Below are 25837 nucleotides of genomic sequence, written 5' to 3' on the forward strand. Positions count from 1 at the left end.
AATTATTTTAATAAATACTGTAGTAACAAATCCTCGAATCTGTTTTAGTATTTCTTTTAAAAGATGACATAAATTTAACTCCCTTCTTTAGGTTATTAAAAAATTTCAATTTGTATTAAGAGACAAAGTCTCAAGTATCCAGTGTAACAACTTGGATGAAAGATCCAAATGGCCAACATGGAATCAAATGTGGTAACTTACACATTTATCGAAGAGTAATCCAATAAAAAACCTCCATCTTTAATAGCAAAAACCGCACCTATTAAAAGAAAAGAATAAAGATATTTGTATAGTTCGTGAATTATGATAATTAGAAGATAATCATGAATGTTTCAGACATTTTAAAGAAGACAAACAACGAAGGAGATATGGTTCATAAAAAAGAGAATAAGTGGGCTGATAAAAACAAGAAAAAAAGTGGAGCTCAATGCAAAGACAATCAACATACTACTCTGTGCTATTAATTTTGAGAAATTTCAAAAAGTTTCAAAATGTGAAAAAAAAATTGGAATAAATTTTAAATTACACCTAAAGGCACAAAACAAGTGAAGAAAATAAGGATTAATATATTAAGAAAAGAGTATGAAATATTTTTTTACAAAAGAAGGAGAAAGCGCTAATGAAATGTTTGAGAAATTCTTAATCATTTTTAACAACTTGAATGCTATGAAAATAACATATTTTAGACTAGTATTAGAGAAAAAAAATTCTTAGAAGGCTTACAAAAAAATGAAAAATGAAAAGCAATGTCATAGCCGAGAATAACAACTTTGACAAAATAATACATGAATACGGATCAGTTGAAAGAAAAATTTCTAGTTTATGAAACCACACTTCACCTAAAATAGAAAAAAAAAGAAAGAGAGATTATAAAATCCAAAATAGAATTGTTGAAAGATGGTTCTGGTTATGTAATGACGAACTTGTGTTTTTCTTTTTGCCATTGTTTGCCCAATTAGTTGAAGAAAGATAGGTCTTTTTAATATTAAAAAATTTTAATATGTGGCTGTACAAATAAAACACTTATCAAATAGTATATAAACTTTTAAATCTAACTAAATATATTTTTATAAATTATAAAGTTCAAATTTTAAATTCTAAACCATTTATATAAAAAATATAATAAAAAGAGAATTATTTTTTTAATTAATAAAAAATACAATATTTTCTATTTAATAAAAAATATTTAAGAATAATTTTTCTCATATTTTAAAAAAAAAAATATTAGTTGATTTTTTTTTCCTTTATCCCCCCTCCCCACCTTTTTATTTTTTGGAAGGAGTTTAGGGCAATTAGTTAATAAAAATAACCAAGTTAAAAAGTCCTAACAGGGAAAAATGAAAAATCCAAGAAAACAAAATATAAAGCAGTTTACACGAACCATTAAGAAAATGACTTAAGGCAATACTAAAATTTTGCACAAAAAGTTGCGAATATTTAGAATGTTTTTCCCAAAAATATAAATTGGTCCATGCCTTGTTACACCATATTATTTGACTTGATCAATACCAAAATTCTTTGGCAATGCAATCCAAAATGAATACATGAAAATTTAAATCTGAGTTCTTAATAAATCTCTCATCACAAGTGTGCTCAACATGCAGAACCCAGGACTATCAACATAATAGGATGATACCTTCTTTTTCTTTTTCTTTTTTTCCCTGACAAGAACAGAATCATACTTGAAATGACTATAAGATACAGAGAGACAGACCGAGTCAGATAACATTACACTTTTAAAAGGGGAATACATCTAAATTATTAAAAAGCAAATGTAATCTTCAATTAGAAGTGCAGCATGAGAGCATTATTCAATTTCAGATGGCTGAGAAGGTGCAATATCAGGCTTTCAAGGACTCTCCAGCTTTCACCAAATCTTCAAGTGCCTTGGAGATCTGTGCCTCCGACAAGCCTTCCAGTTTGATTCCTTTCTCAACACCAAAATCTAATATAAAGCAACAAATTACAAAAGAAACGAGGGCTCAACTACGCAGATAATTATTTCAAAATAAAAAAATTAAAAAAAATCATATTAGAAGAAAGTATCAAAGGCTCACTAATGATAGATATCATGAGTCATGACAGTAAATATGCAGTGTAATTAACATGAAATATGTGGATTTATTTCTTATACACATTTTATGTCAGTGGAATCCTTAAGCATTCATCAAGGTCCTCCAAAATCTGTAAATAATGGTAGGAATTTGTTATCTTTATCCCGTTTCTGAGTTGTTATTATTATTATTATTATTATTATTCACACAAGGTATCAAGATGTCTTTGTATTGAATTGTCAGACTCTTCATTAGTTCTTATTTGTGGTGCACAATTTGGTGGAATGCGAGGAGACAATGTATGGTAATTATATCAACTAGGATGTTATTGTCAAGATCCCCTTTTAGTACAACAACAACAACAACAACAACAAAGTCTTATCCACTAGGTGGGGTCAATTAGATGGATCAAATGATGTCATTGTGCCTTATATCACATTTATAGTGAGACTTTTTACACATCAATCTCCTTTAACCACCTTGTGTATGGTCTTCTTTTAGTACGATTAAACATTTTCAAAAATTTAGTATGCAATAGCAAGAAATAAGAAGAAATAATGAGAGGTGAGAATAAAAGACAGTAAGCAACTGAAGAAAGATGGAGTAGTTAATGGGAAAGTGGGAACATTAGTAGGGAAAACATGGAACATGAGTGGCTAAGGCAATGAAAGTAAACTGCAAATGAGTAACCTTAAATTTTTTACCCCAGCAAAAATTTGTTAATCAAATTGCTGAAAGGATGCAAAGGGAATCAATATTTGGAGACCTTTCAATGTTACTAATTTTTTAAGATTATCAATTTTGTTTTGGAACAAGTATGTACGAGCCACTAGAATGTGTTCCAACAGCACAGAGCGCTAGAGGTTGAAGATCAACAAGGCAAATACTAAAGCAAGAGAAATGATAGGAAGGAGGGCACTTTGCAACTTGGGAACCAGTTTGCAGGAATGAGCTTACTCAGCCAGAGTGCTGAGTAAACCAACAGCTAGTTAATCAAGTAGGCCACACATCACAAGATACGTAAATTGGGACGCAAGGAGAAATGACCACATGAGTGCCAACTAAATGGAGGCAGTTCATTCACCGGAATGTTCTGCTGCTATCCAATCCATCTGATCTATCAAATTCTTAAAAATTGTGTCTCCCATGATATGGAAGGAAGAAATCAGCAACAATGAAGATCATTGCTAATTGTAATAGGCTGTTCAGTGTGGATTCTACTGTTTCATTTGTTTTCATTCATTTCATCCTAGATATGCTTGCTACGTTACATATTATTCTAAAAGTCAAAATTAATTTTTATTAATAATATGGTGATAAATTCAGATTAAACAGATAAGAACGGGACTTAGATGGTGATACCATATCTTGCCCATAGTTGGGGTTCCGCTCCACTGCATTCACGGATCAGTATTGGAAATTTCGGGTTCAAAGTCTTGAGTTCCTTATAGTTCTTTTCCACAAATATCCTAAGATAATGAAAAAAACAACATTAATTGATACTCACCTATCTATAAGATGTAAGTAATCAAATCACACTAAGATATCTAAATAATAAAGCGGTGATATTTCCCCCCAAAAAAAAAGTGAATATAAATATAACCTTGCAGGTGAGCTTGCAGGTGACGACTGGCACATCAAAAACCTAAGCTCCCTTATGTTCTTTGAAAGATGTCCTCTCCATGCCATTGCTTCCCTAGCTCAATTTAATAATTTATTTCAGATTTTTCCTCATCACGAGGTAATAAAGAAGGGAGGTAAAACTAAAACCCAACAAACACAATGTAAGATAAACTAATACAGGCAGAACTGTCCAAAGTTGCAATGCTAAGCTACAAATAATTGACAATCAATTAAAAGGCCCCAAAAGTATACACAAAATTCTACTACTTGGAAGTTGGAAACATACTTGCAATGTTCTTTCATTGCACATAGATATAAAAGTCTACATGCCAATATTATGAAGACTGATCTCAAAAACAAAAGTTCCAAAAGCAAGAGAATTTTAAAGTGTCTGAACCCCCAAGCATTCACCCAGACAACAATTAACTAAACTCGGGTTAAGATTTCATGATTATTATCATTTTCAGCCCAACCACTATTGAGTTTTCTCCCAATAAACAAGCAATACTGAGCAATATGATCTAGCAGAAGTTCTACTGTCCAAAATTTGGCCCCTTATTTACTAGAATTTAAAAAACTTGAAAAAAGAAAATAGAAACTGCATATTCCAATCATATTACAAAAGTACAACTCTATACCTACACCCTGATTGCAGAATATCCTTGAAATTCAATAAAATCATAAACAAGAACCATGATAAAAATTTCATAAAAAAAATACATAAATACTTGGGAAGACTTACAACAACAGATCCAAGGTAAAATTGGATACTTCTACACAATACTAATTTCTGAAGAACAATTACAGCGAAAAATTGGAATGTACTGATCCAGGGAAGAAAAAATAAAATGAAACAGCATCTCCACAAACTATAATGAGAAAAAATTATAGACAAAAAAATTACAGATAAAGAAATTATAGCTAAGAAATCTTTGAAAATCAGTATGAAAATGTCATTAATTCTTATCATATTGCAAAATCCCGTATCAAATCCTCTAGGTTCCAAAAATGTCCACCTTGTGACTTGATATCAGTATCAAGAAGGAGGGTTTTAGATTAGACATGTATGTATACAATAAGAAAATCAAACCAAAATTTTGAACAGTTAATGTGTAATTAGTTTACCTGAATGTAATCACAAAGTTTGAATGGCGTTGTTGCGTAAGAAGCCACGAAGTGATGGATACTGTTCGAGTGTTCGGTTCACTTTTGGGTGAAGAACCAAAGCTAACAGGAGGGTAGGCTTGTCATTTCCATGACATTTATATTTGGTATTATAACTGCAAATTTAATAAATAAAAACATAGAATAAAATATTAGTATAAAATAAAATAAACAGCATTTTTATGTGATTTTTCTAAAACGAAATTGATTATATTTGTATTTTTATTGAGTATTTTGACTTTTCTACAAACAAATATTGTCTCGATTTAAATGGTGTAATATGTTATTTATTGAAATATGATAATCAGAATTTGTTATTGATGCATTGTATTTTTTAAAATTAAAAATAATAAAGAATATTCACTTTTGAGCCTCAAACACAAATTTATATATCCGAATTTCTATTTCAATGTCCTGTCCCTAAAAACAAACAGAAAAGTATAGGTAACGAACAATATTTTTGAATAATGTGTGAATAATGTGAATTAATATTGTTAAAAGAGTAAATTAATTTTCAATTTAATTAGTAGCATTAAATTAGGGTATAGTGTATTTTTATTTGATTGGTGATTGTTTACGTTGTTCAAGATAGTTAATGTTTACCTAGCACTCTCCAAAACAAACACAATCTTATCGAATTTACTTTCAACTTTTTTAGATCCAGCTCTAACAAAATCAAGAATAACAAAGAAAAATAAATGCGCAAACAATGGATTTGTTTGTGTGAGTTTTTAAAAAAAAAGACTTTTTTTAATTATCTTTTTTTAAAAGATTTTATGAAAAAATAAAAATAATTTTATGTTTAAATATTTCATGCAAAAAGATCTTTTTATCTATGAATTATGTTTGGGTATAACAATATAAAAATATTTTTTTGTTTATTTATTACATAAAAAAATATTTTTTTAAAAAAATCTTTTAAAAAATATAAAATACAGCTTTTCAAAAAAGATATTTTTTATTTTTTTAGTACTTTTATTTTTACTACTAAAAATTTATCAAACATGCTAAAAAATAAAAAAATATTATTTCATTAAATTTTTTTTATCAAAATAATGATGTGAATCACAATATCTACCGCTTTTGTCATTTTTTGTCTGTTTGCCGTGGTTTTGGTTGGTTTTTGAAATTGCAAAATGACAACACTACCCTCACTTTGGTTCTCACTTCTTAACCCCAACAGGCCAAAACTGAAGCCAGTCCCGAATCAGCGCATGGTTTCCGTGTCCATCACCTAGCGGCTTCTTACGCAAATACCTTGTTCGACTTTGGCATCACATTCAGGTAATACATCTTAAACTAACTACTCAGAAATTCTTGAAAATTTTGGATTGTATTTGTGCAGTTACTTCTACCTGTGTTAGTTTTAACTTAACAATTGGACTATTCATTTTAGAGAGGAAAAACATCTACAAAATTTTCATTTTTATATGAGCATTTGAGCTGTTTATATTTGAAGCTTGTAAAACAGAAGGAATGCTTTCTATAAAAACCACGAGTAAGTTTAATATTTTTCTCACAGTTAGTTTTGCTTTGATTTCATTGAATACATGCATACATGTATGGGGTTTTACTTTTACCTTCTTTTGTTGATGCCTGCTGATGAGGAAATATCTAAAAATAAAGTATTAAATTGAGGTAGGGAATCAATGGCGTGGAGTGGAAATCTTTCAAAGAACATAAGGGAGCTTCGGTTTCTGATGTGCCAGTCATCACCTGCAAGCTCATCTGCAAGGTTATATTATTTACATTTTCTTATCTCTTGATTTGATTATGTAAATCTTGTAGATAGTTAAGTAGTAATGACTAATGAGTGTTCTTTTTTTTGTTATCTTCAGGACATTTGTGGAAAAGAATTATAAGGAACTGAAGACATTGAACCCAAAATTGCCAATACTGTTCCGCGAATGCAGTGGAGCTGAACCCCAATTATGGGCGAGATTTGGTATCATCATTCTAATGCCTCATTCTTTTTCTTCTTATTTTTATTTGAATTTAATTTTGATAGTGTGGAGTAGTTTTACACATGCATCTAATTACATAACCACGTCAGTAATAATAACTACTTTTTATATTGACCGCAAGAATGGTCTTCTAAAAGAACAGATATGTGAACGACTCACTGTCAGTACATCAAAATTAAACTCTCTCTATATTTGAATTTATCCCCCTTTGATATGCTTTTCTGTTCTATATCATCATCAATGAGCCCTTCTATCCCCGTTTGTTCATTGGCACAATATACATAACTAAATATTAGTATACAATACTTTTCGTTTTTATCCTGAGTCAAGAATTCTCAACTTTCTTGCTTACACACTTAATGTATAGTGAGGCTAAAAGTTTTAGTTGTTCTGGTCTTGCACAAAGATCAATCCACACCAACTAGTCCAATTACAATCACAATTAGCAATGATATTCACCGTCAATGAATTGTTCCTTTAATGATTATCTTTTACTAACCTTGTACTCATGGGCATAATAGGACTAGATCACAGAAAATATGCTCGAATTTAGACTGAAATTGCAAGAATAGTAAAATGTGCATGCCTCTTCTAGAGGCCAAATCTCTTCTATAGTTGCGTATTCAAGAAACTTAATACTCTGCTAAGTCTGGTTCATTTCTAACTTCTGAGATATTCCCCTCAATACCCCTCCCCTTACCACTTCTAAAATATTCAGCCTCCTCTGTCTAGTTGGTAGAGTTAGTTTCTATTTTCTAAATCTATCCCCATAGAGCCTTGCCCACAATTCACTCTTCATCCTGCACACTTGACAATTAAAATTGAATCCCAATAGTCTATGGCTAGGTATCTATAACTTCACCTGATACACAAATGGAAGATTTTAATAACTTGGTACATAGATAGTATCAGAATAGGTAATTGCAGAAATAAGAAAGAAGTCTCACCATCCTCATACCTTCACTTTAATGAAGTGCCTCTTTTTAGTTGGAAATGCTCATGTGGTCACTTCTCCTTGCACTGCTATATTTCGTATCATGTGGCATGCTTGGTTAATATTTAACTAGCTCTTTGATTTACTCTTCCATTTTGGTGAGTTACCTCATTCCTACCGACCTGTTTCTCTTGCAACTCAATTTCGATGGTTGATGCTGTCATTTGTGACATAAATATATACCACATTTGAGAGAATAATTTTGTGGGGTTGGGTTTTACGACTTTTGAAACCCCTAGGATGCTTAATTTGTGGGTAAACAAACTGTTGTTACAAAACATAGTTTACATCTTCCTAATGACAAAAACTACCCCTTATTGTTCAATTTTAGATTATTTATTGAAAGAAAACATCATATTATATTCTTTTCTTAAATATCGGTTGACATCCTTCAACCTTCATCATGTAATGTGAACAAAATAGGTTTTTATAACAAATTTGATACAAGTCAAGAACCTAATGTAGGGAGCGATTTTTGCTCTTGATAAGTCCCTGCTTATGTTCATTTTTTTTCTTAATTAATAATTTGATATTGATATAATTGCTATGTAAAATGACTTGGTTAACTACCCACATTCCACCAAATGTGCACCAGATATTAGAATTTATGAAGAGACCTGCAATTCCATGCAAAGGCATCACCATACCTTTGGGAAAAAATTGGTGACATGGAAATAGAGATAACAAATTCCCAGTTTCCTACCCTTTTCTTCTCTAGATTTTGAGGGCATTAAAGAGTGCTTAAAGAATCCACTGACATAGAGAATGTGTATAAGAAATAAATCCCCATATTTCAGTGTATCTATTGTTCATCTATCTATGTCTATCGAACATCTTGATTATTTCTTGCATTATTTTGAAATAAGCACCTCTTTATGGCGAGCTCTCACTTTGTTCAATTTGTTAATGCTAGACTTTGGTGTTGAGAAAGGCATCAAATTGGAAGGCTTGTCTGAGGCACAGATCTCCAAGGCACTTGAAGATCTGGTGAAAGCCGGAGATATTTTGAAAGCTTGATATTGCTGCTTCTGAACTGTTTGGAATGGAATAATGCTCTCATGCTATACTTCTAATTACATTTGCTTATGGTTTATAATAAACCAGAGTTTTACCATTATTTCTAATTGTAATTTATCTGGTTTCATTCGGTCTCTATGTGCATCTTATAGTCACTTCAAGTATGATCATGTCAAGTTGAAAGTCTGGTTCTGCATGACTCTGCTGAGGGATTCATTCAGAACTCAGATTTATTCTATTCACTTTGACTTTGGTTCTTATCAATAGTATTTCTTGGTGAAAGATTGCATTGCCAGAGATGTTTTGTATTTACTGTAACAAGGGCAGAAACCGATTTATGTATTGTTTTCCCTTTGAGTTTTTTCTGCCATAAAGTTTCCAAAATTGATCGTTGTACACCATTAGCCATCACTCCCATCAGTCCCCAGCTACTATTCTTAAATATACATTTTAAGTTGAAAAAATACTTACATTTAGTAAATGTTTTTAAGACTTTTTTTTAAAAGAAATTTATTTAGTTTAGAGTTTAGATACATATTTGTATTAAAAGCAAATATGAAATTATGAGAAGTAATTAAGCATTATATACTCGTTAGATTTTTTTTAAATAAATAAAATAAATATTATAATTAATGATATATGTAGTTTTGATAGTATTAACGGTTTTTCATATTTAATCTTATCTCGTTTACAGTGTAAACGAGATAAGTATGATTGTATCTCGTTTACAAGATATGGTACGCACATGTCTCTCATTATCATGTTTATAAACATGATGTCATACATGCCAGTGTAAATCAGATAAGACTGAGTTTAGGTCGTTGACACAATAAACGAGATATAATAGGACAGACAAACATCTAGCTTCCATAAAAGGACCAGCAAACTATTGGTATTCTTCACAAAATTATCAAATCTTCCTTCTCTTCCGTTTTCCTTCCTAGAGCTTTGGAAAAAATGTCTAATAGTAGTGGTTTTTTTGTTACGACGGTTTATCCCAACTGTTAGATGAGACATAGTGACAGCAGGGTGATATTTGAGTGCGAGAGTCTGACGTTTTTTCGAAGTAGAAGAGTGGATTCGTTGTTAGAACTAAAGAGTATGATACTGTCGCACGTTGGTGGTACGAAGCCAAAAGAGGTTGGTCGAGTTGGGTATAGGATGCTAGTATCGATGGGGAATAAGGTGTTTTGATTTCGTCTGTTTTGCCTCGATGGCGACGAGCATGTCCGCCTTATGTTTGATGTGCACGGGAGAATTATGGTTGAACAAGTGATGGAGCTTTCAGCGGAGGTTCGTAACATTGGTGGGGGCGGTAGTGGTACCTCAGACTTTACCGAATGACCCTCCTCTCGCACCACGTCCGTTGCACTGTGCGAGTCTGGTGCAGGACTTGGAAGTTAAGGGTGAGGATCGGATGATGACTACATTGCCGATAGTGACGGAAGTGGTTCATCTGTGGGTGATGATGAAGATGAGTTCATACCAAAGACTCCCATTGGGGGATCACGTCGATACTTGTTGCCAACTCCCAAACCAATCCCGGAGTTATCATCTGTGCCCAGCTACTACCACACATTAGACTTGGATGTGATGTATGAGAAAATTCCGTACTCGAACACGGGGGCTGAGGATTACAACACGGATGGTAGTATGGAGTTTAGGGTTGGTCATAGATTCAGGAGTAGAGAGGCAGTGCTGCAAGGTGTGAAGAATTACAGCATTCGGCGAAGCACAAAGTATCGGGTAGTTGAGTCGGACCGGATGAAGTACCATGTATGATGCAGGCATTTCACGTACGGTTGTCCTTGGACCTTCCGGGTCACCTTCCGACAGAATCTCGGATATTGGTGAGTGTTTCAGGATTTTAGCTCGTCTTTAAAATCGCTGTTGTCATTTTGGTTAGATTTTAATTTGATGATACTTAAAAACTTTAGGGAGGTGCATAAATTTGGCAGACTGCATACGTGTCTAGCCCCCACCATGTCGCAGGATTATCAGCAGTTGGACAGTCATCTCATATGCAGCCTCATCTTGCCGCTCTTACAGTCAAGTCCATCAGTTTTTATCCTTGTTCTACAAAGTACACTGAGACAAAGCTATCACTTCAAGCCGCCGTACAGGAAGGTATGGATGGAAAAACAAAGACAATTACACAGATATATGGTGATTAGGAGGAGTCATACAATAGGGTGCCACGGTTGCTCCAAGCATTGCAGAGTTGTTGTCTAGGCACGTTATCTGACTTGAGTGCTGTGCCATACTATGATGGACACGTGATGGTTCCGGACTGCAGTTAGTTTGACAAGGTTTTCTGGTCGTACCCTCCATGCATTGAAGCGTTCAAGCATTGCAATCCCTTTATCTCAGTAGACGGCACGCATTTGTACGGTAAGTATGGAGCGATGTTGCTAATTGCAGTTGTCCAAGACGGTAACAGCAATATCCTACCTGTGGCTTTCGCCATTGTTGAGTCTGAGAGTATGGAGTCATGGTCGTTATTTCTATCCAATATGAGGCGCCATGTCATACCGCAGGAGGGGCTTCTTATTATATCTGTAGATTCCAAGCAATCAAGGCTGCGCTTAGAGCGGATGATAGCCTATGGAAGCCTCCTAGGGCGTTTCATACATATTGTGTTAGGCATATGGCTGCAAACTTCATGTCCCAGTTCAAGTCAGCTGAGGGCAAGCGATATCTCATTAATGATGCCTATAGTCCTAGCAGTGCTAGTTACAAGTGGTACATGGATGCTCAGAGGACCTTATCGCGTGAGATGGCTGACTGGGTCGGGAGATTTAAGAAGGAAATATGGCTGCAACATTGTGATGGTGGACGTCGGTGTGGTCACATGACAACAAGCCTTTCCAAGTGCATCAATGCAGTGCTGAAGGGAACAATGTATCTACCCATTTCAGCTATAGTGAGATGCACCTACGAGAGGTTGCAGCAGTTGTTCGTCCGTAAGAAGCGGTGTACAGCCGGCGATGTCCGTCGTATCACGATGTGCTGCATGGCACAAGGAATGGTACGTCTATGCAAGCACAGCGGACCCCCACAAAAGACCGCTGCACCTCCTAAAGTCCGCCAACAATGGCAACTACTTGATGTGCACCTGATTGTTGGACTTGTCGGTCATCAAGTATCTACCGATCAGCAGCATGATATAGCACTTGGTGTACTGTTGAAGGGTGGCCGGATCGGTGATGGCTGGCATCTACCAGACCCGATCTCTAAACTAGGTCTCGACTCCTTCCTTTGCGCACCCTGCTGCGCTGGAAGGGGCGGTCTGACTCCTAGGAGCTCCTCCACGTACTCCCATGTCGGCTGTTGTGTCAAGTCTGGAAGTCACGCTGGCACCCATCCACTGGCTCTCTGTCTGTGCATAACCCAAGGTGGTACGTAACATCCTGCAGGGTGATGGTGCACTCACCCCATGGTAGGTGGAAAGTGTGGGTCTCCGAACACCACCGCTCCAAAAATGCAGTGATCAGGGAGTTGTCAAAGACAAAGTCGCAGAGCTGCACCGTATCACCAAACCCAACTTCCCTCAGGTAAGGAACGATGGCATCCGGGAGTGCAAGTGTATAACAAACTAACTCACCTAGGCAATAAAAGGCGATGCCTTTGTTTAAAAGTAAAAAAGTTACAAATACAATACTTCAAACTAATTTCTCTAGCATGTTTAGATCTATAATAAAATATATAATATGCAACTCAGATAACCATCAGATAAACATCAGAAAAAATAGTACTTATAATTCCTATTTGCCAACTAACATACTTATCAAATTTTCACTACGAATAAACTTGACTTTTGCAAAATAAGTTGTCAACAAGTCTTCCCTATGAATAAAAAGTTCATTATGAATTAACTTAATTACTTATAAATATCTTAATCCATATTTGCCAACTAACATACTCTGTGTTACCTAAATATCATTCAATCTATCCTGTCTATTCACTAATTAAAAGACAATCAATTATTAATTTGAACCATAAAAGATAGCATCAACCTCAAAGTCGATGACTCCCGCAATGAGTCAGTACGCGTTTAGCCAATTTATGTCAGGGTTGCGTGCCATAACGTATCGGGAACTCAAAAATATCAATAAACTAGCCTAAGGATGGAGAGAAATGTGAGAAATATTGATCAGGAGTGGGGTCAGGCGATCTGTTAACGAGTTACATTTACAGGCGCCAGCTTTCCTTATCTCATTTATAATATAAACGAAATATGTAAACGAAATAAGTATGGTTGTATCTCGTTTACACGGTAAACGAAATAAGGTATGTATCACATCACGTTCATAAACGTGATACGTAGAGACGTGTGCATACCTTATTGTAAACGAGATAAGGTTAAATATAAAAAATTGTTAATACTCACAAAATTACATATATCAGTAATTATAATATTTATTTTATTTATTAAAAAAAATCCTATACTCGTTAGTAAATTATATAAAATATTTTTATGAGTATATTATGCGAAGAGTATGTGATGTTTGTTACAATCTCATATTCTTTTAAATAAAATGGTACTATATTAAAGTGAATTGTAAAAAAATATGTGTTAAAATCATTTTTAATATATTTTTATTTACAATATATTTTAACAAATGATAAATACGTTTTTCACTTCCAACATTTATATTTGATTTTAATTTTGTTTATAATCTTTGATTTTTATTTTACTCCTAATTTTTCAAACAGGGGCATATAATATAAATATATAACATTTGATAATATATCTCCTAAGTACAACATTTATATTTTTTTTTTTTTGTGTCAAATTCACACACACGCTTAAAATTAAAAATTCCATGTATAAAATTCAACTAACTTAAATTTTATAATTTTAAATAATTTAAAAAATAAAACAAAAACCCATTTAGTACACTTCTTAATTCTCATACTGACGGACTCAAACTCTCTCTTCTCTCTCACTGTTACTAGAGACTCTCTCGGTCTCACTCGAGTCTCGTCTCCTTCACACTCGTCGGTGTCTCGTCGTTTGTCTCATTTTGTTGCCGACATTTTAATGTCTCGTGGCCTTTCCTGGACTCCTCGTCGCCGGCGACAGAGGCGTTGCTCGTCGTCTTCTGGTTTCGGGTCCTCGCCGTCGCCGAGTCGCCGTGGACCGTCGTGGAGTCGTCGCGTGCTTCGTCCCTCGTTGTATTCTGGTTTCGAGTCCCCGCCGTCGCCGAGTCACCGTGGACCATTAGTGAGTCCCTGCATCATCGCTTCCCCTGTTCTGTCTTTTGCAGATTTTCCTTGTCCCTCTATTTTGAGATGATGTTGAATTGCTAATCAATTAGTTTGCCTTGTTGCTGATCTAAATGTTGCTATAAATCATGAATGAAGTAGGATTTGCTGAATTTGTTGCTGTAAGCTGAATTTGTTGCTGAAAATATCACTGAGATCATTTTTTTTGTTGATAAAAAATCATCAATGAGTTGAATTTGTTGCTAATTATCGTCGCTGTACCTTGAATTTGTTACTGTCTTACTGAAATAATCACCTAGCTAAATTTTTTGTTCATGAAAATTATCATAGTTGAATTTGTTGTAAAAAATTATCAGTGAGTTGAATTTGTTGCTGTAAGAATAGATTTTATTCTTAGGGCCAGTTTGGCTAAACTTCTTAAATAAGTTCTTTTGAAAAAGGAGCTTAAAATATAAGGACTTTTATTAATAACTTTTAAATAAGTTATTTGTGTTTGGAAAGTTATTATAGAAGTCCTTATTTTAAAGTTGCCAAGTTAAAAATATATACGAGTCCTTCATGCACATTTCAAGAGGTAGGTTATAAGGAGTCACCACAACAGACCAACAAGAGTACGTGTTATCGAAGTTAGCGTTTCGTGCAAACCTGTCAGAACACAAAGCTAACCTAACATTTCTACCCTCACTCGCAAATATAGGGTGTACCCGATCAAAGTGCTTCCAAGCATCTCCGTGTGACAGGTGGGTCATAAAACCATCATCTCTCTTATTTTTACTATGCCAAGTCATGTGAGGGATGAAATTCATTGATGCATACAATCATTTTAGCCTAGGGATTAGGGACAAGTACTGTATCCGTTTGTTTGGAATTCTCTTTCCCCGCCGTTTACCAATCCATTCTCTTTCGACCTAAAATCTTGGTGCATCAAAAAATCTACAAGCAGTTAGGTCGTTGTCCGCCTTGTCCTCATCTGGATACGAAGAGATTTCTAGGAGATCCTTCCTTCCATCATGCTGAGTTAGGTAGCATCCGACCTCTTTTTTTCTGGTAGTTTTCTTCTATTGTCTGTGAATTTATCTTTTTTCTTCTGTGTAATTGTTAGGATTACAAGAATCTTAGGGAGTTGGTAATTGTAATTTCTCTGAAATTATAAAAAAATTCTATTATTGTTATGGTGGAGACTGAATATAGACCACATTATATTAAGTGGTTGAACTAGGATATATAGTGATGCAAGCTCTTCTTCTATGCTCTAACTTTTATACCGTCGTTATGAGACAAAAATAATTGTCTTTTACAAAATTATTTTAATAAATACTGTAGTAACAAATCCTCGAATCTGTTTTAGTATTTCTTTTAAAAGATGTCATAAATTTAACTCCCTTCTTTAGGTTATTAAAAATTTTCAATTTGTATTAAGAGACAAAGTCTTAAGTATCCAGTGTAACAACTTGGATGAAAGATCCAAATGGCCAACATGGAATCAAATGTGGTAACTTACACATTTATTGAAGAGTAATCCAATAAAAAACCTCCATCTTTGATAGCAAAAACCGCACCTATTAAAAGAAAAGAATAAAGATATTTGTATAGTTCGTGAATTATGACAATTAGAAGATAATCATGAATGTTTCAGACATTTCAAAGAAGACAAACAACGAAGGAGATATGGTTCATAAAAAAGAGAATAAGTGGGCTAATAAAAACAAGAAAAAAAGTGGAGCTCAATGCAAAGACAATCAACATACTACTCTGTGCTATTAATTTTGAGAAATTTCAAAAAGTTTCAAAATGTGAAAAAAAAATTTGGAATAAATTTCAAATTACACCTAAAGGCACAAAACAAGTGAAGAAAATAAGGATTAATATATTAAGAAAAGAGTATGAAATGTTTTTTTACGAAAGAAGGAGAAAGCGCTAATGAAATGTTTGAGAAATTCTTAATCATTTTTAACAACTTGAATGCTATGAAAATAACATATTTTAGACTAGTATTAGAGAAAAAAAAATTCTTAGAAGGCTTACAAAAAAATGAAAAATGAAAAGCAATGTCATAGCCGAGAATAACAACTTTGACAAAATAATATATGAATACGATCAGTTGAAAGAAAAATTTCTAGTTTATGAAACCACACTTCACCTAAAATAGAAAAAAAAAAGAAAGAGTGATTATAAAATCCAAAATAGAAATGTTGAAAGATGATTCTGGTTATGAAATGACGAACTTGTGTTTTTCTTTTTACCATTGTTTGCCCAATTAGTTAAAGAAAGATAGGTCTTTTTAATATTAAAAAATTTTAATATGTGGCTGTACAAATAAAACACTTATCAAATAGTATATAAACTTTTAAATCTAACTAAATATATTTTTATAAATTATAAAGTTCAAATTTTAAATTCTAAACCATTTATATAAAAAATATAACAAACAGAGAATTATTTTTTTTAATTAATAAAAAATACAATATTTTCTATTTAATAAAAAATATTTAGGAATAATTTTTTTCATATTTAAAAAAAAAACATTTGTTGATTTTTTTTTCCTTTATCCCCCCTCCCCACCTTTTTATTTTTTGGAAGGAGTTTAGGGGAATTAGTTAATAAAAATAACCACGTCAAAAAGTCCCAACAGAGAAAAATGAAAAATCCAAGAAAACAAAATATAAAGCAGTTTACACGAACTATTAAGAAAATGACTTAAGGCAATACTAAAATTTTGCACAAAAAATTGCGAATATTTAGAATGTTTTTCCCAAAAATATAAATTGGTCCATGCCTTGTTACACCAGATTATTTGACTTGATCAATACCAAAATTCTTTGACAATGCAGTCCAAAATGAATACATGAAAATTTAAATCTGAGTTCTTAATAAATCTCTCATCACAAGTGTGCTCAACATGCAGAACCCAGGACTATCAACCTAACAGGATGATACCTTCTTTTTCTTTTTTTCCCTGACAAGAACAGGATCATACTTGAAATGACTATAAGATACAGAGAGACAGACTGAGTCAGATAACATTTTAAAGGGGGAATACATCTAGCTTATTAAAAAACAAATGCAATCTTCAATTAGAAGTGCAGCATGAGAGCATTATTCAATTTCAGATGGCTGAGAAGGTGCAATATCAGGCTTTCAAGGACTCTCCAGCTTTCACCAAATCTTCAAGTGCCTTGGAGATCTGTGCCTCCGACAAGCCTTCCAGTTTGATTCCTTTCTCAACACCAAAATCTAATATAAAGCAACAAATTACAAAAGAAACGAGGGCTCAACTACGCAGATAATTATTTCAAAATAAAAAAAAATTTAAAAAAAATCATATTAGAAGAAAGTATCAAAGGCTCACTAATGATAGATATCATGACAGTAAATATGCAGTGTAATTGACGTGAAATATGTGGATTTATTTCTTATACACATTTTATGTCAGTGGAATCCTTAAGCACTCTTCAAGGTCCTCCAAAATCTGTAAATAATGGTAGGAATTTGTTATCTTTATCCCGTTTCTGAGTTGTTATTATTATTATTATTATTATTATTCACACAAGGTATCAAGATGTCTTTGTATTGAATTGTCAGACTCTTCATTAGTTCTTATTTGTGGTGCACAATTTGGTGGAATGCGAGGAGACAATGTATGGTAATTATATCAACTAGGATGTTATTGTCAAGATCCCCTTTTAGTACAACAACAACAATAACAACAAAGTCTTATCCACTAGGTGGGGTCAATTAGATGGATCAAATGATGTCATTGTGCCTTATATCACATTTATAGTGAGACTTTTTACACATCAATCTCCTTTAACCACCTTGTGTATGGTCTTCTTTTAGTAAGATTAAACATTTTCAAAAATTTAGTATGCAATAGCAAGAAATAAGAAGAAATAATGAGAGGTGAGAATAAAAGACGGTAAGCAACTGAAGAAAGATGGAGTAGTTAATGGGAAAGCGGGAACATTAGTAGGGAAAACATGGAACATGAGTGGCTAAGGCAGTGAAAGTAAACTGCAAATGAGTAATCTTAAATTTTTTACCCCAGCAAAAATTTGTTAATCAAATTGCTGAAAGGATGCAAAGGGAATCAATATTTGGAGACCTTTCAATGTTACTAATTTTTTAAGATTATCAATTTTGTTTTGGAACAAGTATGTACGAGCCACTAGAATGTGTTCCAACAGCACAGAGCGCTAGAGGTTGAAGATCAACAAGGCAAATACTAAAGCAAGAGAAAAGAAATCATAACCTGCATAAGATTCTTGACTCCTACCAAATATAAACCTTGTTCACTTAAGGCTTTTCCAAGTGTATAAATATAAAGACTAGAAAAGCATCCCATCAAAAGGGTAGACAAGATGAGAGATAGCTACCTTAGTTAGGGACAGAGAAAGACCTAAAGAGACTATGAATAAGGTGATCGGAAGAAATCTGAGCAAAAATAAGCTAATTCCGTATATGATTCATGACAGGGTGTAACTGCACTGTCTGATCCATGCAGTTGACACCCACATAGTGGATAAGGATTTATAGTTGTTGATCAATATTTAAGAAAAGAAAACAATATTATATTTTCTTTCAGCAATTGTTTATATGGTATTTTTCTTTGAGCAAAAATGTGTAATTTCAGAACAGGGATAGATTTTGCAACTAGGAAGATGCAAATTTATTTTGTTTTATATCAACAGTTTGCCAAAAATTGGAGCATCTCAGTTTTCAAAAGATGTAAAACTCATCCCATAAAATTATTCTCTCTCAAATGTGGTTATACATTATGTCCAAATGATAGGAAGGAGGGCACTTTGCAACTTGGGAACCAGTTTGCAGGAATGAGCTTACTCAGCTAGAGTGCTGAGTAAACCAACAGCTAGTTAATCAAGTAGACCACACATCACAAGATACGTAAATTGGGACGCAAGGAGAAATGACCACATGAGTGCCAACTAAGGCTTAGTTTGGTAAAGCTTTTGCTTTTTAAAAGTAGCTTATGAAAGCTGTCTTTTAAAATACAGTTTTTTAAAAGCTGCAGCACTTACGTTTGGTAAAATCAAATTAAAAATGTCTTTTAATAAGTACAAGCACCATAATTGTGTTTGGTAAAACAGCTTTTAAAAGTTGAAAAAATTATAATAAACATGTTTATAACAAAAAAATAATTTTTTTTCAAATTCTTTAAAATTTTATATAATATTTTAAAATAAAATAATGTTAAAATAAAAAATTCATAATAAACATAAATATAATAAATAAATTCTTCTATTTTTTAACTTAAAAATTTTATATAAGTATCATAAAAATTTATTTTATCCTAAACATCATTACTAAAAATATTAAATTACCTAAATTACTATAATCTAAGAACAGAAAAAAACAAACAAATATAATATAAATAGATAGAAGTTCATACCTAATATGTGATAGAGATGTATTTGTGTTGAAATTTGTGAAGATTAGGTTGAAAAATAAAAAATATATGAAGATTGTGTTAGATTTTATGAAGGTTAGGAAGAGAAGTTAGAAATATATGAAGATTTTAATGGCAATATAATAGCGGGAAATATGTGCGGAAAAATGAAAAAAATTTGGTAAGCATAAGCCAGCTTTGAAAAGCTCCCTCCTAGGTGCTTTCAAAAACACCCCTAACTTTTAAAAGCCGCAAGCACAAGCACTTGAGCTTTTTAATTTACCAAACGCAAAATGACGTGCTTGTGCTTTTTAAAAGCACAAGCACCTCCTAAAAAAGTTTACCAAACCCAGCCTAAATGGAGGCAGTTCATTCACCGGAATGTTCTGCTGCTATCCAATCCATCTGATCTATCAAATTCTTAAAAATTGTGTCTCCCATGATATGGAAGGAAGAAATCAGCAACAATGAAGATCATTGCTAATTGTAATAGGCTGTTCAGTGTGGATTCTACTGTTTCATTTGTTTTCATTCATTTCATCCTAGATATGCTTGCTACGTTACATATTATTCTAAAAGTCAAAATTAATTTTTATTAATAATATGGTGACAAATTCAGATTAAACAGATAAGAACGGGACTTAGATGGTGATACCATATCTTGCCCATAGTTGGGGTTCCGCTCCACTGCATTCACGGATCAGTATTGGCAATTTCGGGTTCAAAGTCTTGAGTTCCTTATAGTTCTTTTCCACAAATGTCCTAAGATAATGAAAAAAACAACATTAATTGATACTCACCTATCTATAAGATGTAAGTAATCAAATCACACTAAGATATGTAAATAATAAAGCGGTGATATTCCCCCCAAAAAAAGTGAATATAAATATAACCTTGCAGATGAGCTTGCAGGTGACGACTGGCACATCAAAAACCTAAGCTCCCTTATGTTCTTTGAAAGATGTCCTCTCCATGCCATTGCTTCCCTAGCTCAATTTAATAATTTATTTCAGATTTTTCCTCGTCACGAGGCAATAAAGAAGGGAGGTAAAACTAAAACCCAACAAACAGAATGTAAGATAAACTAATACAGGCAGAACTGCCCAAAGTTGCAATGCTAAGCTACAAATAATTGACAATCAATTAAAAGGCCCCAAAAGTATACACAAAATTCTACTACTTGGAAGTTGGAAACATACTTGCAATGTTCTTTCATTGCACATAGATATAAAAGTCTACATGCCAATATTATGAAGACTGATCTCAAACAAAAGTTCCAAAAAGCAAGAGAATTTTAAAGTGTCTGAACCCCCAAGCATTCACCCAGACAACAACTAACTAAACTCGGGTTAAGATTTCATGATTATTATCATTTTCAGCCCAACCACTATTGAGTTTTCTCCCAATAAACAAGCAATACTGAGCAATATGATCTAGCAGAAGTTCTACTGCCCAAAATTTGGCCACTTATTTACTAGAATTTAAAAAACTTGAAAGAAGAAAATAGAAACTGAATATTCCAATCATATTACAAAAGTACAACCCTATACCTACACTCTGATTGCAGAATATCCTGGAAATTCAATAAAATCATAAACAAGAACCATGATAAAAATTTCATAAAAAAATACATAAATACTTCGGAAGACTTACAACAACAGATCCAAGGTAAAATTGGATACTTCTGCACAATACTAATTTCTGAAGAACAATTACAGCGAAAAATTGGAATGTACTGATCCAGGGAAGAAAAAATAAAATGCAGCAGCATCTCCACAAACTAAAATGAGAAAAAACTATAGACAAAAAAAAATTACAGATAAAGAAATTATAGCTAAGAAATCTTTGAAAATCAGTATGAAAATGACATTAATTCTTATCATATTGCAAAACCCCGTATCAAATCCTCTAGGTTCCGAAAATGTCCACCTTTAATATATATATATTTACATAATATGTATTACCTTTTTTTATTTTTAATTTATAATAGTATGTCTGCATAACTCTTTATATATATATATATATATATATATATATATATGTATATATATAATCAAACCAACTCACAAGCCAATGAGTTGAAATTACCCAAACTCAAACTGAACTCATTTAATATATGAGCTCAAATTCAAGTCTAAGCTCAACTCACAAACTCATGAGCGAAACTTATTAAGCCAATAAGCCATTAGCGAGTCAAATTTGAGCTGGCTCACAAGTTAACCTAAATCACTTCCAAACCTACTTATTGGTTTCCTCGTATCACAAAACTACCTAAGGCAATATTCTAGCATCTTTTCTACAATAGGTGATTGTTAGCGCTTGAGCATTACAGGATGCCCAAAGTCTCAATTTTCTAGCCATGTTACCGTGATCGCCAAAACTAATCCACATATTTTCCAAAGAAGAACTAAACTTAAGCCCTTTCTGCCATACGAATCATAACTTAGAAGACATAACACATATTGATTGAACTTCAACTACAACTGTTTTCTGTTATTTAATCAAAATGATGCTTTTAGCCATTTCTTAGTTCAATTTATAGTGATCAAGCTTAGTTTCCCATTATTTATGTTAACTAATACATATTTGCAACATCAGTTAAGTCTGAATCCCACAAGTTCAATTTTCATTATTTTTTTCCATCAGAACAGATGCCACCTGCAAAGTAATATTCTCAGGTATTGGCGTCTGGCAAGTTATCGCACCAAAGGGAATAACACCTGCAACCTTACAACCAATTTCACTTACGAGAATGGTTGTTTCATCCCTAAAATAAATGAATAAATATATAAAATGTCTCTCTAGTTAAACTAAGCAGGGAAGTTGAGATTTCCTTTTTTTTTTGTTACTCATAGTATTCTAAGGTTTGGTTTGGTAAAGCTTTTCGAAGAGGTGCTTATGCTTTTTAAAATCACAAGCTTCTTATTTTGTGTTTGGTAAATAAAGAAGACTATGTGCTTGTACTTGCAGTTTTTAAAAGATCGGAGTACTTTTGAAAGCACTAAGGTGGAACTTTTCAAAATCGGCTTGTGCTTTTCAAAATTTAAAAGTCTAATATAACCTCATATATTAACTAATTTTCAAATTTGACGCTTAGATTTATGTCTCTTATAGTATTTTTAAATTTTGAAAACTATTTTATCAAACGTAATTGTTGTTGCTTGTGTTTATTGAAAGTTATTTAATTTAATTTACCAAACATAAATGCTATACTTCTTAAAAAAAATTATCTTTTAAAAGCTAACTTTTACAAGCTACTTTTGAAAGCTACTTTTGAAAAATAAAGATTTTACCAAACTAAGCCCAAGTCCCTTAACAAGTCTAAGGGTCAGTACTCAGTATTTAAGGTGAACATTTCAGCTGATCAAAGTTATGCTGTTAACTCAAACGTAAGACTAAAGCATAAGAACAAACACCAATGTATATGTTGCTCAGCTGGAAGAAACTTTTGCTAGGTGAATCAGAGATTTTAGGTTCAATTCCTATGCATATAAGACTTGTTAAAACTCGGAAGGGAGAGCTTTGCTTCCTAAGTGGTCCTACCCAGCCAGAGCAGAGGAGTCCCTCCAAATGAAGGATTACTTGTTTCAACTTTCAACCAAAAAGGGCAGAAGAACAAACTCACACACAGCGCTCAAAGCTGATTGAGGTCTCTTTTCTTTGACTAATCCAAATATACAATTTAGCAATTCACTACAAGTACAAAGTATTATAGTTTCTTGATTAATTATGTAGATGATCCATACCCTAGAAAATTTTGAATTTTAAGATATATATCCACCCCTATACACAAGGCTACAAGCTAACTTCTTAAAGCAGCATAATCCATGGCATAAGAATCTTATTGAATTGCAGAAAAACTGAAGCTGCTAATTGTTAATTTGGCTGCAGACGAAACGAGTTGACCAAGAAATTTGGTCAACCATCTCAAAGTCTAGAAGATGAAAAGAAACTCAAAATACAGAAGAATAAGAAAAAACTCACCCTGAAATCAATAACTATTTCAACAAAAATTCAAAAACATCATACTTAAAAATTAAAAAATGGCAACAACAGCATAACAAATCCATTTTAATCAACAATTTCAACAACACAAAATCAATGATTTAATTAATTTCAGATTCAGAAATCACAAATCAGAATATCAGACATTCAAAACACTAAACCTTCACCTAGCAATTACAAACAAAGCCAGCAAAACTAGCACAACCAGCAACTACACATCAAAGCCATTAGCAAATTTGAACAAAAAAATTAGGAGCCATCAGCAAAACCAACAATTAGAAAACAAAGCCAGCAATTACAAAACACTAAACATTCACCCAGCAACTACAAATCAAAGCAAAACCAGCAACTACAACACAATGAAAAACAGATATGAAATTAAAAATAGCCCCACAACACAATGAACAACAACAAGTTAAGAGCCATCAGCAATTAAAAATAGGAGCCACAACACAATGATTAACCATATTCTTAACCTAAAGCAGGAGCCATCAGCAATTAAAAACAGGAGCCAAGACCCAAGAAGAGTAAGTTTTCAGCATTAACAAAACAGCAAAACAGAATAAGTTTTCAGCATTAAAAACAGATATGAAATTAACAAGACCATATCTAAATTCTGCCTACAGCATTCAACAATATTGCAAAACATTACAAGTTTCCAGCATTAACAAAACAACAAAACACTAAAACAGAGTAACAGTTACATAATAGAGTAAGTTTCCAACATATTAGGTGTTCTGGACCAAAACAGAGTAACAGTTACAATTGTCCAGCATATTAGGTGTTCTAGACCAAAACAGAGTAACAAGTAGAATTACAAAACAGCAAAACACTAAAACAGCAATATTAGCCTATTAGGTGTTCTGGATACAAATCACATAACAGAGACAGTTTCTAGCATTAGCAACCAATCCAAACATACATACAAGGAAGAACATAGATACAAGGAATTGAAGAACAAAGAACGAATTTCCACAGCAATCAGAACCATACATACAAGGAAGACTGAAGAACAAAGAACGAAGAACGAAGACTGAAGTCCGAAAAACGAAGACTGAAGACCAAAGAAGAAGAAGAACCAAACTTCAAACCAAGACCCAAGAAGAATTGAAACAATATGGATCAAAAATTGAAGAAGAAGCTCAGAGAAGATGAAGACGAGGAGCACTCACCTGGTTCGAAAAGCCAGCGAAGACGAAGAGACCTGCTGACTTACTGGGTTCCTGAGGACTTGGGACAGCGGCGGCGCTGACGACCTCTGAACGGCGGCGACGATGGAGGGCTACGGTTCGGGGTTCCTAGGGCTAGGGTTCGGCGATGATGGATTCCTTGGAGTGAGCTGTGAGGTGATTAGGTGAATCTGAGTGAATGGGGAAAGGGGGGGGGGTGGAGAACGAGTGTTATCGGGTTTTTTTTTTTTTTTTTTAAATATAAGAAACGACATCGTTTTAAGAGAACCGTCCGGTTACCGGTTCGGTCCAACCGGCCGGTCTCGACCGATTTACCGGTTTTCAAACGGTTTTTTTAGGCGGTTATAGGAGGAGGACCGGACTGTTTGCGTTGCCGGTTCCCGGTTGAACCGGTCCGACCGGCCGGTCCGGTTTTCAAAACCTTGCCACCTTGTGACTTGATATCAGTATCAAGAAGGAGGGTTTTAGATTAGACATGTATGTATACAATAAGAAAATCAAACCAAAATTTTGAACAGTTAATGTGTAATTAGTTTACCTGAATGTAATCACAAAGTTTGAATGACGTTGTTGCGTAAGAAGCCACGAAGTGATGGATACTATTCGAGTGTTCAGTTCACTTTTGGGTGAAGAACCAAAGCTAATAGGAGGGTAGACTTGTCATTTCCATGACATTTATATTTGGTATTATAACTTTGCAAATTTAATAAATAAAAACATAGAATAAAATATTAGTATAAAACAAAATAAACAGCATTTTTATGTGATTTTTCTAAAACAAAATTGATTATATTTGTATTTTTATTGAGTATTTTGATTTTTCTACAAACAAATATTGTCTCGATTTAAATGGTGTAATATGTTATTTATTGAAATATGATAATCAGAATTTGTTATTAATGTATTGTATTTTTTAAAATTAAAAATAATAAAAAATATTCACTTTTGAGTTTTGACAAATTATATTTTTAAAATATTAAAAAATAAAAAAATATTTTGCCATCGACGAATTCACTTTTAAAAAATTAAAACAGATAATTCGTCATGGACAAATTGCCAATGCGCTGCCAAATTCACCTTTTAAAATTTACAATTCGCCAATGATAAATTCTATTTATTCTCATATTTTTAAAATCACCAACAATCTCCACTTTTCGATATTTTACCTCCCAATAATCATATGAAATTTTTTT

At 33.1% G+C, this 25837-nt stretch overlaps 3 protein-coding genes across 5 annotated transcripts; 1 reads left to right on the forward strand and 2 right to left on the reverse strand.

Moving 5' to 3' along the window:
- Positions 1-1427: 1427 nt before the first annotated feature.
- On the reverse strand, positions 1428-5123 carry LOC112710354 (NADH dehydrogenase [ubiquinone] 1 alpha subcomplex subunit 2). 2 transcript variants are annotated; one of them, XM_025762531.3, is made up of 4 exons: positions 4803-5123; positions 3658-3750; positions 3417-3523; positions 1428-1945 (listed from the first exon to the last, which is right to left on the reverse strand). In XM_025762531.3, the coding sequence occupies exons 2-4, from the start codon at positions 3741-3743 to the stop codon at positions 1842-1844; spliced, it is 297 nt and encodes a 98-aa protein (XP_025618316.1). In that variant the 5' UTR covers positions 3744-3750; positions 4803-5123; the 3' UTR covers positions 1428-1841. The 2 variants fall into 2 exon arrangements, with proteins under 2 accessions (XP_025618316.1, XP_072058604.1); XM_072202503.1 differs by lacking the exon at positions 4803-5123 and adding an exon at positions 4694-4775.
- An 826-nt stretch (positions 5124-5949) lies between these two features.
- On the forward strand, positions 5950-9111 carry LOC112710356 (NADH dehydrogenase [ubiquinone] 1 alpha subcomplex subunit 2). Its single transcript, XM_025762533.3, has 4 exons — positions 5950-6125; positions 6484-6576; positions 6680-6786; positions 8713-9111. The coding sequence occupies exons 2-4, from the start codon at positions 6491-6493 to the stop codon at positions 8814-8816; spliced, it is 297 nt and encodes a 98-aa protein (XP_025618318.1). The 5' UTR covers positions 5950-6125; positions 6484-6490; the 3' UTR covers positions 8817-9111.
- Positions 9112-16773: 7662 nt separating this feature from the next.
- Positions 16774-25243, reverse strand: LOC112710363 (NADH dehydrogenase [ubiquinone] 1 alpha subcomplex subunit 2). 2 transcript variants are annotated; one of them, XM_072202506.1, is made up of 4 exons: positions 25183-25243; positions 20343-20435; positions 20105-20211; positions 16774-17279 (listed from the first exon to the last, which is right to left on the reverse strand). In XM_072202506.1, the coding sequence occupies exons 2-4, from the start codon at positions 20426-20428 to the stop codon at positions 17176-17178; spliced, it is 297 nt and encodes a 98-aa protein (XP_072058607.1). In that variant the 5' UTR covers positions 20429-20435; positions 25183-25243; the 3' UTR covers positions 16774-17175. The 2 variants fall into 2 exon arrangements, with proteins under 2 accessions (XP_072058607.1, XP_025618327.1); XM_025762542.3 differs by lacking the exon at positions 25183-25243 and adding an exon at positions 24627-24859.
- Between the last annotated feature and the right edge of the window lie 594 nt (positions 25244-25837).

This window comes from Arachis hypogaea, chromosome 9 (assembly GCF_003086295.3).
Source record: "Arachis hypogaea cultivar Tifrunner chromosome 9, arahy.Tifrunner.gnm2.J5K5, whole genome shotgun sequence".
In the NCBI taxonomy this organism is placed as follows: domain Eukaryota; kingdom Viridiplantae; phylum Streptophyta; class Magnoliopsida; order Fabales; family Fabaceae; genus Arachis; species Arachis hypogaea.

What these genes read in the sequence shown, in the direction of transcription:
- LOC112710354 (XM_025762531.3), bottom strand. Translation starts at nt 3,743, where the DNA reads ATGGCATGGAGAGGACATCTTTCAAAGAACATAAGGGAGCTTAGGTTT. An exon ending in CCTGCAAGCTCACCTGCAAG is followed by an intron (nt 3,524 to 3,657) that starts GTTATATTTATA and finishes TCATTATCTTAG; the next exon opens with GATATTTGTGGAAAAGAACT. An exon ending in CCAACTATGGGCAAGATATG is followed by an intron (nt 1,946 to 3,416) that starts GTATCACCATCT and finishes GCTTTATATTAG; the next exon opens with ATTTTGGTGTTGAGAAAGGA.
- LOC112710356 (XM_025762533.3), top strand. Translation starts at nt 6,491, where the DNA reads ATGGCGTGGAGTGGAAATCTTTCAAAGAACATAAGGGAGCTTCGGTTT. An exon ending in CCTGCAAGCTCATCTGCAAG is followed by an intron (nt 6,577 to 6,679) that starts GTTATATTATTT and finishes TGTTATCTTCAG; the next exon opens with GACATTTGTGGAAAAGAATT. An exon ending in CCAATTATGGGCGAGATTTG is followed by an intron (nt 6,787 to 8,712) that starts GTATCATCATTC and finishes TGTTAATGCTAG; the next exon opens with ACTTTGGTGTTGAGAAAGGC.
- LOC112710363 (XM_072202506.1), bottom strand. Translation starts at nt 20,428, where the DNA reads ATGGCATGGAGAGGACATCTTTCAAAGAACATAAGGGAGCTTAGGTTT. An exon ending in CCTGCAAGCTCATCTGCAAG is followed by an intron (nt 20,212 to 20,342) that starts GTTATATTTATA and finishes TCATTATCTTAG; the next exon opens with GACATTTGTGGAAAAGAACT. An exon ending in CCAACTATGGGCAAGATATG is followed by an intron (nt 17,280 to 20,104) that starts GTATCACCATCT and finishes GCTTTATATTAG; the next exon opens with ATTTTGGTGTTGAGAAAGGA.